The sequence below is a fragment of the Pteronotus mesoamericanus genome, unplaced genomic scaffold (assembly GCF_021234165.1).
Source record: "Pteronotus mesoamericanus isolate MK-2021 breed Mesoamerican mustached bat unplaced genomic scaffold, CSHL_Meso_final contig_164, whole genome shotgun sequence".
Taxonomy (NCBI): Eukaryota; Metazoa; Chordata; class Mammalia; order Chiroptera; family Mormoopidae; genus Pteronotus; species Pteronotus mesoamericanus.
Genome location: NW_026555065.1, coordinates 21,390,039 through 21,405,597, shown reverse-complemented (window position 1 = coordinate 21,405,597; position 15,559 = coordinate 21,390,039). Strand labels below are relative to the sequence as shown.

The 15,559-nt window shown below is 45.6% G+C and overlaps 2 protein-coding genes across 12 annotated transcripts in view; one reads left to right on the top strand and one right to left on the bottom strand.

Annotated features, from left to right (window-relative positions):
• Positions 1–7,288, bottom strand: part of PPIP5K1 (diphosphoinositol pentakisphosphate kinase 1) — a 39,804-nt gene extending 32,516 nt beyond the window's left edge. For 10 of the 11 annotated variants that reach the window (XM_054565492.1, XM_054565493.1, XM_054565494.1 and 7 more), the window contains exons 1-10: positions 7,250–7,288; positions 3,949–4,045; positions 3,501–3,678; positions 2,841–3,036; positions 2,325–2,415; positions 2,014–2,099; positions 1,526–1,680; positions 1,303–1,404; positions 681–842; positions 443–564 (exon numbers count right to left, since the gene is read on the bottom strand). In XM_054565492.1, coding sequence (XP_054421467.1) covers positions 443–564; positions 681–842; positions 1,303–1,404; positions 1,526–1,680; positions 2,014–2,099; positions 2,325–2,415; positions 2,841–3,036; positions 3,501–3,647 — 1,061 coding nt within the window. In that variant the 5' untranslated portion in view covers positions 3,648–3,678; positions 3,949–4,045; positions 7,250–7,288. Of the gene's footprint in view, positions 1–442; positions 565–680; positions 884–1,302; positions 1,405–1,525; positions 1,681–2,013; positions 2,100–2,324; positions 2,416–2,840; positions 3,037–3,500; positions 3,679–3,948; positions 4,046–7,249 lie in introns of those variants that run through there. The other variant, XM_054565503.1, reaches the window with a different exon arrangement.
• Positions 7,289–10,403: 3,115 nt separating this feature from the next.
• On the top strand, positions 10,404–15,427 carry CKMT1A (creatine kinase, mitochondrial 1A). The gene is made up of 9 exons (XM_054565092.1): positions 10,404–10,731; positions 11,342–11,540; positions 11,727–11,822; positions 12,173–12,394; positions 12,542–12,627; positions 12,748–12,871; positions 14,523–14,657; positions 14,858–14,983; positions 15,197–15,427. Exons 1-9 carry the CDS (start codon positions 10,583–10,585, stop codon positions 15,308–15,310), a joined length of 1,251 nt encoding a protein of 416 aa, XP_054421067.1. The 5' UTR covers positions 10,404–10,582; the 3' UTR covers positions 15,311–15,427.
• Positions 15,428–15,559: the final 132 nt, after the last annotated feature.

Here is a 15,559-nt window from a genome sequence, read left to right as displayed (position 1 = left end):
ACTATATTCTTAATATTTTATTTCATAAACTCAATGGTGAATACATGGATACTCGCCATATTCATCATTTCTCATACATGTTTAGTGTTTTAAATATTACATGATGAATTTTTTTAAAGTCAAGTTGTAAAACAGTATTATAGTATGATCACATTTAATACAATAAATATAGTTTGTTTATACATGGCAGGAAAAGGCATACTATTACATCTAAGACTCTTAACAGTAATTACCTCTGGATAGTGCAGTGTTGGGAAAGCAAGAGGACTGAAGAGCCCTTTTTCTATTTTCCTTTTTCACTTTTAAATCATTTTTACAATATTTAAATTAAAAAATACAATAAAGATCAAATAAAAAATAAAAATAAATTAATTAAAGTAAAAGCTTTCTAACTCTCTTCCCTAAGCCCATTCTCCCCAGCCCAAACCACTGTGTCCCTTACCCTAGAATCTTGGCACAGTCATCATAGTATTTCATCGAATTCTTGACAAAACTGAAGCCATTGACATCACACACAAAGGAATGACCATTGGCACGAAGAAGGTCAAAGCCACAAACTGTTTGCTGCAGGGCAAAGAGGCAAGATGAGAACAAGAGAGCCATTCTTCCTTTCCAGTCCCCTCCTCCTATCTGTCTCCTTCATTACACAGCACCCCTCACCCCCGTGGGACATCCTTTACCTTAAAAGCTACGCAGACTTTCCTGGCCACTAGCTTTTCCATGGCCGTCAGCATGACTGGATATCGAATCTCTTTCCCTTCACTGTCTCGTTCGACCTTCCCATCCAAAGCTGGAGATTTTCTGGCTTCAGCATGGGCATAATCCGGCCCCACTGTATATACCTGCAGGTACATAGCATCACTGAGTATGCCCACCGCTCACCCTGCATATGAGAAGACAATATGAGCACTAGGTCTGTAGACTATTTCAGCGTAAAATAAAAACAAAAACAAAAAACACCCTGAGTACTAAGAAAACGGAGACTAACATTTTTCTCACTGAGCCCTACTGAAGTAATATTATGAAGGTTTCTCCTAGGGACTCCAGCACTATTGTCTAGTCCTTATTAAGACATAACTTACCAACATTATACCATCTTCCATGTCACCCCCCTTGCCCTTGATCTTACAGTGACAATGTAAATATCTACTTTCCCCACTTGTAATCTCCATCCAAATATGAAAGCCACTCACATTCACACTTTATGTCCTATGACTCCTCTCCACATGCTGCCACTTGCTCCCCAAGCACCCCAGCCCACCCAGATATTTATAATCTCTTAAATCCCTGTATCCACATAACCTTGACATCTGTGCCATCTGTTGGCATAAACTCCTCATAGATGTATGACCCTGTCTTTCGGACACTGCTCTCAGGAGAGTAAACGCTGCTTCGGCTGCCAATCTTTGAGAGGAAAAAAAAGAGAGAGAGAAAAAGAATGATGCTTCTACTTTGTCCCCAAATCCTCCAGCTTCCCTCCCAACAACCTCATTCTTGTCCTTCTATGGTTCTGACTCCCCCACACCTTACGGAAGAGGCGCTGGCTTCCTCCTCCAGCTGAGCTGGGGTAGTAGATGTAAACATTGTGGTCCTCTGCACTGACTGGCTTCTCCACAAATGGCTTGGGAAAGACAGCTCCGTTTACTTCTACGTGGTCTTCACCTTCTATCAGGTTGCACTCTGAAAGTAGGTGTGTGATCATTCTTAGGACCTAGGATTGTAGAACACTTCTAACTCCTTTTTCTCCAAGTTTTTATCTCCATGAGCTTCAAATTTGTATGACCATGTCTTAGTGATAAATATGGTAATACCTACATGGTATATAGATATAAGACTATCTATATAAAAGGTCCAGGGCTGAGTCCAATGACCCATAGCTCTAACTCTACCCATATTCTAATAACCAAAGCCTCCCTTAGATAGGTGCCACATAGGAAATATCTAGAGGATAAAGTGCTGGGTTAAGTCATAGAAAGCAAGTCAGGGCAGGACTGGACAAAACGAGGTACTCACCCTCAGGCCGGGCAGGGTCACGGTTGAGCACAGCATACCGAGGCAGATCAATGCCCTCCTCCTGCAGGATCCGGTACACCTCCCTCCTGTCACCCCCAGAATAAATTAGCTGGGAGAGGTATGGATGGTGACTGTGGGAAGGAGCTAGGGATTTCATTTACCAAGAACTGGGAGATACTAGGGTGCAGAACTCAAGAGAATATGTTAAAAAAATTAAGCATGTTTGTTTGACTCTGCCCCTTCTAGAGTGGTTTCTCGAAACAGACATAATCTCAGGGCCACCCATCCTACCAGTCAACAGAAAGCCATACCTGTCCTGGATGTAATACTGCATAGCCAGGTCGTTGATAAGAAAGGGGTTTCGAAGCTTGGAGTACGCAACAGCTTTGTCCAGAGGAAAGCCTGGGATGGAGAAAGGAAATAGAGACCAAAGAAAAGAAAGAAAGAAAACAGTGAGAGAAATAGACATTAACTATAGCTATTTGTTGCCATTGAACTCCTCTACCATCCCATCCCTTATCCTTCTGCTCAACTTCCCAAATCTAGAATGTCCATCAGGAAAAAAGTAAAAAAGAAATTTTTAGGGTCTCTCCAGAAATCCAATTTTGTCAGAGATCCTAAGAGCCTTAGAGCTGTGCTTAGGCTCAGTATGGGCTTTACATTACCCACAGCAACTACAGCAAGATGTAGGGAAAGCAAACCCTTTGCACTGCTCTCTGGTGTGCCAGAAGACCTGAAGGCCTTTTCACTGTTTGACAGCAAGACCTCATTTCCCAGTCCAGCATTCCCCACACCATTCCTTCCCATTTTCCTTCACACACCCTAACCTTTGGAGTGGAAAGAAATGAGGCAGTGGCAGGATGGCCAGTTTTCCACAGGTTCATTGAGGATCACATCTTCTCCCAGAATAATAACAGTCAGGTAGTCAAATCGGCAGAGTCGCTCTAGAATTTGGGTCATTGGCTTGGACTTGGATTTCTTGGTCATGGCACAGATGCCAACAATGATCTGAGGTTCAGGAGGCTACAGGGAAGAAGAGCTGTCAGGAACTCAGGACTTCCAACCTGCACCATCCCTAACAGGAACACTGTAAAGAAACGCTGCTGTAGAGAAACTCTCCCACATAAGATATATGCAAGGATGCTCATAACTTCACTTTTAGGAACACTTTAGAGCACAGAGTTTCTTGCCAGTGTAAAGGCTGCCCCCTAACTTAGGTCTAGATGAGGGTGCCTGTAAAGATTCCTACTGTTAACAGATAGGAGCCTTTCCATAGTAGGAAACTTGCTGAGGCAGAAGAGCCAGAGAACCAATAACCATGAAACAATATGATAGGGGCTTCAAAGGGAAGCAATCCAACCAGTCTCCACTCCCCCTTCCCTTAATCTTTATGAGAGGGAGTAGCGAGGTGCTTCCATCCCAACGGAATCTCGATTCTCTATAACAGGGGTCCCAATACCAAGTTACATCATTTTCTCTAGTCTTACCACTTCATCCTCCTCATCCTCAAGGAGCTCGCTGTCACTCTCTTCTGTCCTCATGCCTATTCGATGGGTGCCCAGCCCCTCATCTCCAGCTCCAAGGAAGAAGTGGGCTGTGGCACTCTCACTCTCACTGGCCGGCAGTGACCACATCCCCGCCGGAGCACCCACTCATCCCGCTCTGCTGTGGAGGGTATCCCATTAGCTCAGAATCCAAAGCCCATGACAGTAGGTGTGGGTAGGGGATGGGGAATGTGGAAATAAGAGGGAAATACAGGGGAACTCGGGGAAACAAACAAAGCTACGGTAAGAAGGACCAACAGGAAAGGAGGTCCCTGGGCTAGACTTAAAATGACTAGCGATCTGCAAGAAAAAGGAAGGTGGCCCTTTTCCTCCCAGCTCACCCCACCTCCAACTGTGAGATTGATAAGAGGATCAGTAGATTAACCCTTACAGTGCTGGCATGTCCCTGATTCTGCCAGCAGAAAACAACCATTAACTCCAGTAGCAAATGGGAAAGGCAGTTCCTCATGGAAGACCACTCTCGATTCCTGTGAGAAAAGGTTAAAGTGACATTTCAAACTCTGGATTCATTCTAAAATGTTCCTAGCCCTTCTCCACCTCCCCACAGTAGTGCTGAACTCAGTGATTTAATTCAAGAGCAGAGGAATGGGGAAGATCAGCTGCCTTTGCCCATAACTCCCATCGCCAGTCCTACCATGGATTAACCAAAAAAAAAAACAACAAAAAAAACATATATATATATATATTTTAAAAGCACCCTATGTTCTAAGTATTATCAGAACATTAAAATTCTCTATTCCCCCTGTCTCTTCTTCATCTGCTCCACCTTAAAAGACAAATGCCCAAGTTCAGAAAACATATTCAAGGAAAAGGTCTGATGCTGGATGTGAGTTTGAGGATACAGGCACCCAACACAACAACCTCCAACCCTTTCTCAGACTGAAATTTCAATTTTCTACCTACCATTTCCTGGTTCTACAGACCCAAGGCTGGTCTAGGCCAAGGTCCTTCACACCAGAAGCTACAGTGGGAAAAAATCCTACCTAGAGTCAGAACAACCTGGCAGTTCTGCTTTTGCATACATACACCCACAGAAGTGGTGCTTAACCAATTGTGAATATGCTATGCAGGGAACATTTGCAGGAGACATTTTTGTTGTCACATCTGGGAAGGTGCTATTGGCATTTGGTCAGAAGACACCAGGAATGCTGCTAAATATTCTAAAATGCATAGGATATTCTCCCACCACAAAGAATTATCCAGTCCAAAATATTAGTAGTACCAAGGTTGAGAAACACTGTTGTAGAGAAACCCTGCTGTAGAGAAACTCTCCCACATAAGATATATGCAAGGATGCTCATAACTTCACTTTTAGTAATGGGAAAAACTAAAAAGAACAGAGATGTCACAAGAAGAATGGATAAATACAATGTAATATATATAAATGATAGACCAATGGCAATTTTAAAAAAATGAATCAAACAACATGGACAGCTTCCAAAAGCAAACTGTAGAAATACATGTAGCATAGTTCCATTTGAATAAATAAAAATATTACATATGTTTATGACTATACATAATTAGTAGAAGTATAAAAACAGACTGGAAAGACAAACATCAAATTCATAATAGTGGTTACCTCTGAGAGGGAAGAATGGAACTGAGAGGAATTCGAATGGAACTTTACAACCTTATCTTTTAATGTTTATTTCAATTTAATAAATCTGAATCAAATATACAAAAGGTTAACACTTTTTAATACTAAGTGGTGGGGATAAGGGTATCAGTTACTTTTTTTTCCCAAAAATAAAATTGAGTCACACACCAGTAACTTTCCATTCTCCAAAAGTTCTCAGAAATACTGATGACTCTAAGCCAAAAGCTCCTTAAGTAAAAGGATTAATTTAGTCTTATAAAATTTTAAAATAGTCTTCAATAATAATTGCTTTCTGAATTTTTATGTAAACCCTTCCATTACAAGTGGGAGTTGCAGCTTTGATTAGAAAGTTATAGTTAACCTTTAGATAAACCTCGACCTTCCCTGTCTTCACCATCTGTTTGTTGCCTCCCTTGCTCAGTCACCCTGGGTGCACAATATTCTCCAGAGACTTAACATTTCCAGTTGTGTGCTGTAAGCCTTATATATACTTCCCCTTCCAATTAATAGACTACTCCTTTTCAGTGACCTGATCTCATTTCCATGACTTGTGGCATTCCCAAGGTCCCTGCATAGTTTAAGCAAGAACAATTTTGTTGCAATCTTTATCCTTTCTCTGAAGCAGGAGCTTTTTCCTCATGTCTAAGATTCCTAACCTTTCACCTTTTCTTCCACTAAGTCCTTCCTGGTTTTCTTCGGGATATAGTCATGTTCTTGAAATCCTGTTACAACTCTTTCACAGGGGACAGTAACAAAAAGGGAAAGGAGAGTCTGTTCACAAGAGAGACGAGAGGTCTAAATTCATAGTTAACAAAGCAAAAATAGAAGCCTGACAGAAATAGCTATGAAATAAGCCAGGATTTATTTAGATGTACCTCAGGGAGAAGCTCAGGCTTAATGTGGTGTTCCAAAAGCCATTCCCCTGTTTTCTGCGCTCCTCTCCCATTCCCTCTCACCCAATACTTAGTTCCAAATGAAAACTTCAGACTCTACATTAGGTTAAAGGGCAATCTTACTCTGGCCAGTACCCCTGTGGAGGGAAAACTGGGAGGGAGGGAGAAAGGGAGGGGCAGGCAGGCAATCTTTTCAGGAACATGTATGCTAAATCAGGTCTGGAGAGGGGGTAACTTCTTTATCCCTTAGAATTTAGCGTTGCTTGCTGTATTCCTTTAACTTCCTTAATCCCCGTCCACTTGATGGAGGGCTCCAACCCGCGTGAAGGGGGCACATCAATGCTGCGTTCAGGCAGGAATACTTCCAACACAGTAAAAAATTCCTCAGGTCACCAACACTATTTCCTTCCCTTAGTTCCTCCTTGATGCAATATTCTTAATCCTTCATACATACTCCTATTCTGACACGGATGAACTGTGCTGATGCCCTTGTCCTCAGTATCAACTCATACTGCCTTCTTTCCGCAACTTGTTAAAGTGACTCTTCATTGACTCCCCTAACCATTCCCATCACTGATCAACTCATCCAATTAATAATCGAACTAACCTATCACTCACTGGTTCCCCAGCATTAAACAGTCCTTCAAACCCTCAGATGAGTCACCACACTCGGTGACATATTTACATAGAACCCTCAGTGATTCCCCCACAAGGACTGCCTGAGATCCATTCTTTCTTCACACTGCCCCTCTCTAGACTCCCCTTCTTCTCTTCTCTGCAACGACCCCTTCCTCAAGCTGACCCTCCAGTCTAACTCCACTCACACTCCTCCTCATACACTCCCCAGCCGGACCTCCTCCCATGCCGGCTCCTCTGATCACGCAGACCCTTGCGCGCGCCTCCTCTCCCCGACCCTTCTCTGTCCTCTCCTCACACAGCTCCCGGGCACGGATGCCGCCCTTCGGTCCGGACTCCGCTAGCCTTTGCCCGCCCCCGCCTACCCCGCTCACTCTCCCTACGGTGACATTGAGGCCTCTCTGCTGGCTCCCTTTCCGCAACTGCCCCCAGCCGGTACTAACCAAGGTCCTCAGCACCAACCAAGCCCACTCTCCCCAGCCCACCCCCTCAGATACCGCCCCCAGCCCCCAGCCACTCCCCCACCGCCCCCGGCCCTCACTCACCCGCCTCCCTGCGCTCGCGCAGCCGAACGTGCCGGCAGCGACACCTGACAGCAGCCCAATCAAAGCGCGACTTCCCTGCGGTGCCACCAATCAGTGAAGGGCGCGCACCGGCAACAGAGTCAGGCTGCGTTGGCCGGCGCTTCTGTGCGGAGGATGGTGGCCCCTAGTGGTTCTGTAGAGGGAGTGCAACTTGATGCTCCGTCTAATTTCTAACTGCGTGGCCACACTCCAGATGCTTGGTCTAGACACCTCGGAGTGTGACGAAGAAGGTGGGGTGCGAGGGAGGGAGGGCGGGCGGGAAGCGAGATGCAGAGGAAGAGGCAGAGTTTGTGCCCCCTGCACTTCCTTGAGGACAAAGCCAGGTCTTCTTTTTGTTTGGGGAAATAAAACAGGGGATGCTATACCTACCTAAGAGATCCAATAAATGTTAAGTTGAAAATGTTAACAGATGTACGCAAGTGAAGGAGAGACTGGAGACAAAAATAGAGACAAAGAAACAGATCAGAAATTTAAGGGATGGAACAGAGAGACTTATTTATGGAGGAGTCAGGTAAATGGATGGACATGGAAGACTGAACAAGTTGTTCCCTTTCTCCTCACTTTGCTTGCTCTATTCCCTCTAGATTTGTTTGACTCCTGGCTTTGCCTTTAATAGCTGTGCAGCCTTGGTCAAGTCACAGAACTTCTCTCATCCTCCATTTTCTCATCTGTAAAAGAGTGGGATTAAAAACCTAACTCAAAAGGTGCTGTTATGTGAAAGCATTTTGTATACATTTGTATTGTTACTATCTTTGCAGCTTCACTTAGATTTCCCTGTTCAAGACTATTCCAAGTTCCTTGGTTCTTCTCTGAACCATTTGGGATCTCACCACTTTTTCAGGCAGGTGCCTAATGAGTATAATGATACTGATCCCAAAGCTTCCCAAATGGGGGATAGAGATGGTTCTAAGGACTGATCCTAAGAGAAATAAATGTCTCCTTAGTTCATGCTCAGGTTAATATTCCTTTCACCATTCCAACCCTTCAAACAAGTTATTAAAGCATCTTCTAAGTAATTAACTTGTCTTCTCATCCTCCTGAAAAATGTAGATTGTCTCTAGTCATCCATTGGAACAATTCAGTTCAATGAAATAGTACATACAAGAGTTCCTTGTAATTGTATAATGCTTTATAAATATTAAACATTATTGGTAATAATTATTAAGTAAATTAAATACCATATGTAGATTATTTACTATATGCTGTAGGATAATTTTTTAAATGAGTATTAATACATTATGTGTCTGTTAGAGGCTCGCAATAAATAAGAAAAGTACACAAATGCATATCTTTCCTCAGTGGAGCTATTGTTCAAGTTTGGGTAGGTACTTTCCAAACTTGAGTGATTTCTCCACTCCTCTAGGCAAGTCTTATTTTTCCTTCTGTAATTCTCTCTTCCTGCTTCCTCCCTCTTTAATCTTGGTAACCACCCTCTCAATCAAATAACCCTGCTGTTCTGGAAGATTATCTCCCTCCTTTATCAGGGTAAGTATACACCATTCTAAGTAATTATATTTGCTTACTCATAGCTGCTCCTCAATCTAGATAATGAGCCTCCACAACACAAGTAACATTTTGTGTCTCTCCAAGAGTGACCACACTTCAACTGCAGAATTCAGTGGTTGCTCTTCTACCAGGAGAAGGAGTTATGTGATGAACCCAACAGGGAGTTGGATGGCTTCTAAGGATACTCACAAATGAGGACAGCAGGAAAAGGAACACAAGGGAAGCCTGAGAGAAATAAGGGAATGAGAATATAGGGGCGGAGTGGGGTTTCATCAAGGCCACAGGACAATGTGAAAGGTATTTCTCTTTCTCGACTACTCTCCTCTAAGATTTTCAAGAACCTTACTGTTTTGTGGCTACGCCAAGATAGCCGAGGGAAGGACTAATGCTACCATGCCTATCCCACGTTACTGACCCTCCATACTGATGTCCCAGTTCTCTGTTTTGGCTCCAACATTTATTCTCCTTTCTGCTAGGACAAAAGTCATCACACCACAGTTATACCTGGAGCTGTGGGAACAAAGCCCTCTTAAATCTAAGGAGAGAGAGGAGGAGAAGGGACCCGGAAGAAGGTGGAGATTTCTTGGAGACTTTATGCCCTTGGACACCACTCCCCCTAACACTCTGGATTAGACAGCATTAGGGAGCCAAGAGAGAAAACATATGTGGCGCATGGAGACCTGTACCTGCCTGTTCCATTCCTACACCCAGTCATCTCGCCACACCCTTCACCTCACCTTACACTCCAATCCAGCCCAGGAACTGGGAGACTTAAAGAGGGGAGAGAAGAAAGAGGAAACTAACAATTCCCTGCCCACACCCACCCCCATGTCCATGCAACCAGCAGGTAAGCAAGGTTGCAGTGACTACAGAGGAAGTCCTGTGAGCTGCAAATGGTCTGAGCCCACAGAAGATCAAAGGTGAAATATTACTTGAAATAGGGGAGAGAAAAGAGGGTGGAGGAGGAAAAAAAGTAGAGGATCCTAAGAAGTGTAGGCAGGACATAACAGGGCTTCAGATTAGGGACCAGGGTCGGGGTCAGGGAGCACAGCATAGATGGGGTAAGAGTTCGTGTTTCCCTGATTCCTCTCAGCCTTGTAAGGAGAGCACAGGTGTGAAGGGAGGAGCCTTAGTCCTCTTCCTGGTTCTAAGGAAAAGGTGACCTTGAACTAACGGGTGTCTCCCAGTCTCTGCCTCTAAATCTTTCTCCGTGTCTTCATATGGTATCTGTGTTTATTTCACGGTTTCCCCGCGACCTCCTCCCCTGGGAAGATGAAGACATTTCTGGGGCAGACTGAAAACAGAGAAGAGGTTGGGCAATGTTATTCTTTCATACCCCTAGAGTGACTAATCGAGTTTCCAGTTAAACCAAGAGGCTTGGGGAAGGGTTTTCCTACAGACCCCTTGGGTGCTGTTCCTCTCTTTGGTGCTGAAATCCGGACAGCCTCATCCTAGGGGAGCAGATGTCCGGTCCCCCTAATCTACCTGGCAGGTGCTGCCCACCTCCGCCTACGCACACCTAGCAAGGAGGCAGGCGGGAAGGCGGGGTCTGCATGAGCCCCACCCCTGGAGACTGCGGCTGGGGCCTCCCTCTTTCTGCCCGCCCGCCTGCCGGCCGCCAGCTCATTGCGCCTCTCCTGCAGTCTGGTTGGTACCGGCTCCCCTCTATCCTTCACTCCGGGCTCCATTTCGGCTCCAGCCTTGCGCCCAGCTCCGGCCCTAAGTCCTTCCCGGTTCCTGCCTCGAGCCAGCTCCTGCCCCGGCATTCCGCAGCAGGATCCTCAAGCCATGGCTGGTCCCTTCTCTCGTCTGCTGTCTGCCCGCCCGGGTCTCAGGCTCCTGGCTTTGGCCGGAGCTGGATCTCTAGCTGCTGGATTTCTGCTCCGCCCGGAACCTGTACGAGCTGCCAGTGAACGACGGAGGCTGTATCCCCCGAGGTATCAGTGTCTGAGCCCCCACCCCCATCCTGGGAAGTGGGGATGGGAACAAAGATGGGGACGGAGATGAGGACCCGGGCAACAGAGAAGGGCTGTAATCACGAAGGCTCTGGAGTACGGTGCTGTACAGTCTGGAGACCTCAGTGGGGTGGGGGTGGAAGCTAAAGCATTCCTGGGGACTGTAACATGCAGTCCCTACGCTCAAGACCAGCTCTGGTCCTGTGATTTCTGGCTGCACCCACTTTGTCCAAATTAAGAGATCAGGAACTATCCTTTTTGATCTCCTTCATCTTTTCTTGTTCTCCCCCATTTCCTGAATTTTCCTCCTTAGTCTTTCCCCTCCTCCACTTGTAACCTTGTGCTCATGGGATGAAAGAATTGAGCAGATCTGGGGGAATTGAGCTGGCCAGTCAGAGGAAGCAAGAACTGTTGGGAAAGAATAGATCCTGAAACTCCCTAATGAGATTACCAAGGTTTCGCCTCCCTATAATCCCCCCTCCTCTCAAAGGAGCACAGCCAGACACAGCTAACTGGACAGCTCATAGCTGACTGCCCTGGGTCTAGGCCACTTGTACTCTCTCTCCATGGTTACTGGGTACCCCCTCCCTAGTGCTGAGTACCCAGACCTCCGAAAGCACAACAACTGCATGGCCAGTCACCTGACCCCAGCACTCTATGCCCGGCTCTGCGACAAGACCACACCCACTGGTTGGACGCTAGATCAATGTATCCAGACTGGCGTGGACAACCCCGGCCACCCCTTCATCAAGACTGTGGGCATGGTAGCTGGAGATGAGGAGACCTATGAGGTAGGGGGCCCCCATAGTTTCCCCGGGCGACCCAGCTCATCTTCCCAGTAATCCCAGATCCTTCCCCCTAAAAACCCCTCACCCTTGAAACTGTACCATCTATACTTACGTTTTCTGACCCACATGTAAAGACTGGGAAGGGATGCCCCCTCCTTAACTACCCTCTCCTTCTTAATTCCCCCTCAGATATTTGCTGAGCTGTTTGACCCTGTTATCCAAGAGCGACACAATGGATATGACCCCCGGACAATGAAACACACCACTGACCTGGATGCCAGCAAGGTGGGTCAAATATCCCACTTCTGACTTGCATTGCCTTATGTACAACATTCTGTTTCTCCAGTCCTTAATTATTTCCTGACTCATGGTAATTATATTGCTGAGCTTTTAATCTTGGTGTGGAGAAAGCATTTTAAGCAGCAGATATGGAGAGGAGGGGGTGGATGAGAATGACCGTATAGCAAGGTGGACAATCATAATGCCCTCTTCATGTGGGGTGCTTGCCCAATGGGCTTTTCCTTCCAATGTATGCAATGAGGACTCCTCTAGTCCTTAAGTTTTCCCTTCCCCAAAACCCTCTGTTCCCACACACTGTGTTTCTGTGACTTATATTAATTTCTTTTATTCCACAGATCCGTTCTGGCTATTTTGATGAGAGGTATGTATTGTCCTCAAGAGTCAGAACTGGCCGAAGTATCCGGGGACTCAGTCTGCCTCCAGCTTGTACTCGGGCAGAGCGACGAGAGGTGGAACGTGTTGTGGTGGACGCACTAAGTGGCCTGAAGGGTGACCTGGCTGGTCGTTACTATCGGCTCAGTGAGATGACAGAGGCTGAGCAGCAGCAACTTATTGATGTGAGGGGCCTTGAAAGGGACCTTGGTGAGGGGAGCAGATGGAAAGAAGAGTCAGAGGGGAAGCTGCACCAGATGAGATAGATGGGCTTTGAGAGGCCTAGGGGCTACGGTGAGAATCCTTAATTCAAGTCCCTTTACTCTCCTCAGGACCACTTCCTATTTGATAAGCCTGTGTCCCCATTGCTGACTGCAGCAGGAATGGCTCGAGACTGGCCAGATGCTCGTGGGATCTGGTATGAGCCTTACCCTAATTCCTTTGTCCCTATATCCTCGTAAGTGCCTTTTTCCCCTCCATCTCCCTCAATTTTTGCCCTGTCTATTGGTCCTGGTCCTTCCCTCACTTCTGCCTTCAGGCACAACAATGAGAAGAGCTTCTTGATCTGGGTGAATGAGGAGGATCATACACGGGTCATCTCCATGGAGAAGGGTGGCAACATGAAGAAAGTGTTTGAAAGATTCTGCCGAGGCCTCAAAGAGGTTAGAGAAGAGTGTATAAGGGAACTGGGTGGGGGGACATAAGAAAAAACTAAATGCTAGCACATATAGATGGACCATACACTTTGTCAACCAACCCAGGACACTTTTGATAGTGAAAGAGATCACTATCAATCACTCCAAGACAATAGGTATAAATCAGAACTGTCCAGGAGAAGCCTGGATTTATGGGCACTCTAAGAATAGGAAGAAAGAATGTCAGGAGTCTAAGGAACTAAATAAAGCAGCTGCCACAATCTGAAAAAGAAATAATAAATGGTAGGTCAGGGCCTGAAGTGTGTGGTGTGGGACGGTGGGGTGTGCAGATAAAGAAAAGGTTTGAGCCTGGCTGACGTATGGAGCAAGAGATTGGTATGTTAATGATTCTAATGTAACCACCCAGTTCTGAGCTGGGTTAGGCCTCCACTTTGGATTCTGTCATTCCTCCAAAAGCATCATGTCTAAGTTTTAAACTGAGAGTGGGAGGGAGGGGAGATGGGGAGAAGGTTGAGGATGAAATGGCTTAGGAAGCTCCAGAATATGCGGCTCTATATGAAGGGCTGAAGTGAATCCTCAGTCCTGTATGGATTGGGTATCCATATTCAATTCTAGATTAGGAATTTCCATAAACCCAATTCTTGTCTGTTCTCATATACACAGTTCTGTTTTAGACTTACAAAGAGAGAAAGCATGCTTCTCTCTTTTAGATTTTAGGTGGGAAATTTCTACTGTTTTTGGCAAGTGATAGATAGCATGTTCTGACTTTAACTGGGTGGGGAAGTACTTTTAAAATTATGTGCCTCAGGTTCCTCATCTATAAAACTGGGATAATAAGACTTACTACATTTTAGGTTGTTGTGGGGATTAAATGAGATAATGTACCTGGTCCATAGTAAGTGTTCAATAAGGTTTAGCTGCTGTTATTATTATAGATGGAAGGGTTTCCCCATATACGGCATGTAAAATATTCCCCTATGCTATGATTCTTTCTGAAATATGAACAGGGACTCCTTTACTTATGTTAGGTAGTGGTCTTCATGTCCATCACTTTGGCAAATCTCCTGTCTTCAAATCTAATAGTCATCTTCATAATTAGGATACTTAAGTGAAACAAAAACACCCTTCCAACACTTCCCCACCCCTACATACTTTTGAGTCTGGCCCTTCTACACTTTTTCTCCGCTTTCTGGTATGTACTCCTTCCCCAGCTAGTAGAAGGCTCTCTAACCTCTTCCTGTTGCAAAGTCTACTCCTTCTCTTTCTGTCTGAAAGGACCCTCCCAAGCTCTAGGCTCATTAGCAAAACAAAAATAATCAATGCTGAACTTAGTGAATAATCAACCCTTTCTCAATTTAGTTCTACACTAGGGTTTCCCTACTAGACCATCCTTAATGCATCATTCCCTCGAATTTTTCTTCTCCCACACACAAGATTTTTCTGCGATCTCATCATTATTGGCTTACCTTGTAAGGAATATAATAACAAACTTTCTGCCAAAAAAAAAAAGCAAACAACAAAAAAGCAAAACTAAGCAGTGTCATTCTTTCACATCCCAAGTTTCTGGTTCTAGACATATTTTTATAGTTCCTTTGTGTCTAGCTAAGGGAGGGTCCACATATTCCTGACTTTTCACTAACACCTTTTGTGAACTCAGGTGGAACGGCTAATCCAGGAGCGTGGCTGGGAGTTCATGTGGAATGAGCGTTTGGGATACATCTTGACCTGTCCGTCTAACCTGGGCACTGGACTTCGGGCCGGAGTACACATCAGACTGCCCCTGCTAAGCAAAGTAAAGGAGCTGTGGGGTTAGAGAGGGGTGTGAGTAAGGAAGGTGGCTGTGTGTGATGAGGGAGTGGGCACTTTGGAAAAGAGCCAGACACACTATGGCTAAAGGATCTGGGAAAGAGATCTGAGCAGGTCCGGGCCCTCTCAGGTAGAACTAGTCTCTGCCCCTTTTGACCCTGCCCCCAATCCCTATCTTCCCTCTAGGATAGCCGCTTCCCAAAGATCCTGGAGAACCTAAGACTCCAAAAGCGTGGTACTGGAGGAGTGGACACTGCTGCCACAGGCAGCATCTTTGACATCTCTAATTTGGATCGACTGGGCAAGTCAGAGGTGAGAGCTTTAGAGATTAGGGTGAGGAGAGGTACAGGTCTATGGGAGTTGAGATATGACAGTGAATGAGTGTCAGGAATATAATAGAATCTGAAATAAAATTCAGGTTGAGTGGGGAGGCAATCAGAAATGAGTTCTCAGAGCAGACAAACCAGTGCTAAAGAAAGAAACTCAGGTTGTGGGAAGCAGAGATCAAGGGTTACTGTCCTTTAGGTGGAGCTGGTGCAACTGGTCATCGATGGAGTAAACTATTTGATTGACTGTGAACGGCGTCTGGAGAGAGGCCAGGATATCCGCATCCCTCCACCTCTCCCCAACAAGCATTAACTCCTCATCCTCGGCAGATGACTCAAGATCTCCAGGACTTCTGCTCATTCTATGGTGGCCCATTCTACTTGCCCTGGATGTCCCCACTTCCTTGGTCCCAGTAAATACACCTTGCTATGCTCCAGCTGTCTGTATTATTTCTAATGATGGGGTAAGAAGGGAGCAGCCTCCACAAAAGGAAAAGGGGCAATGGGGTTATTTATGGCAGAAAGAGACTCAAGATATGGTATGCCAGACCCTTATTCCCAG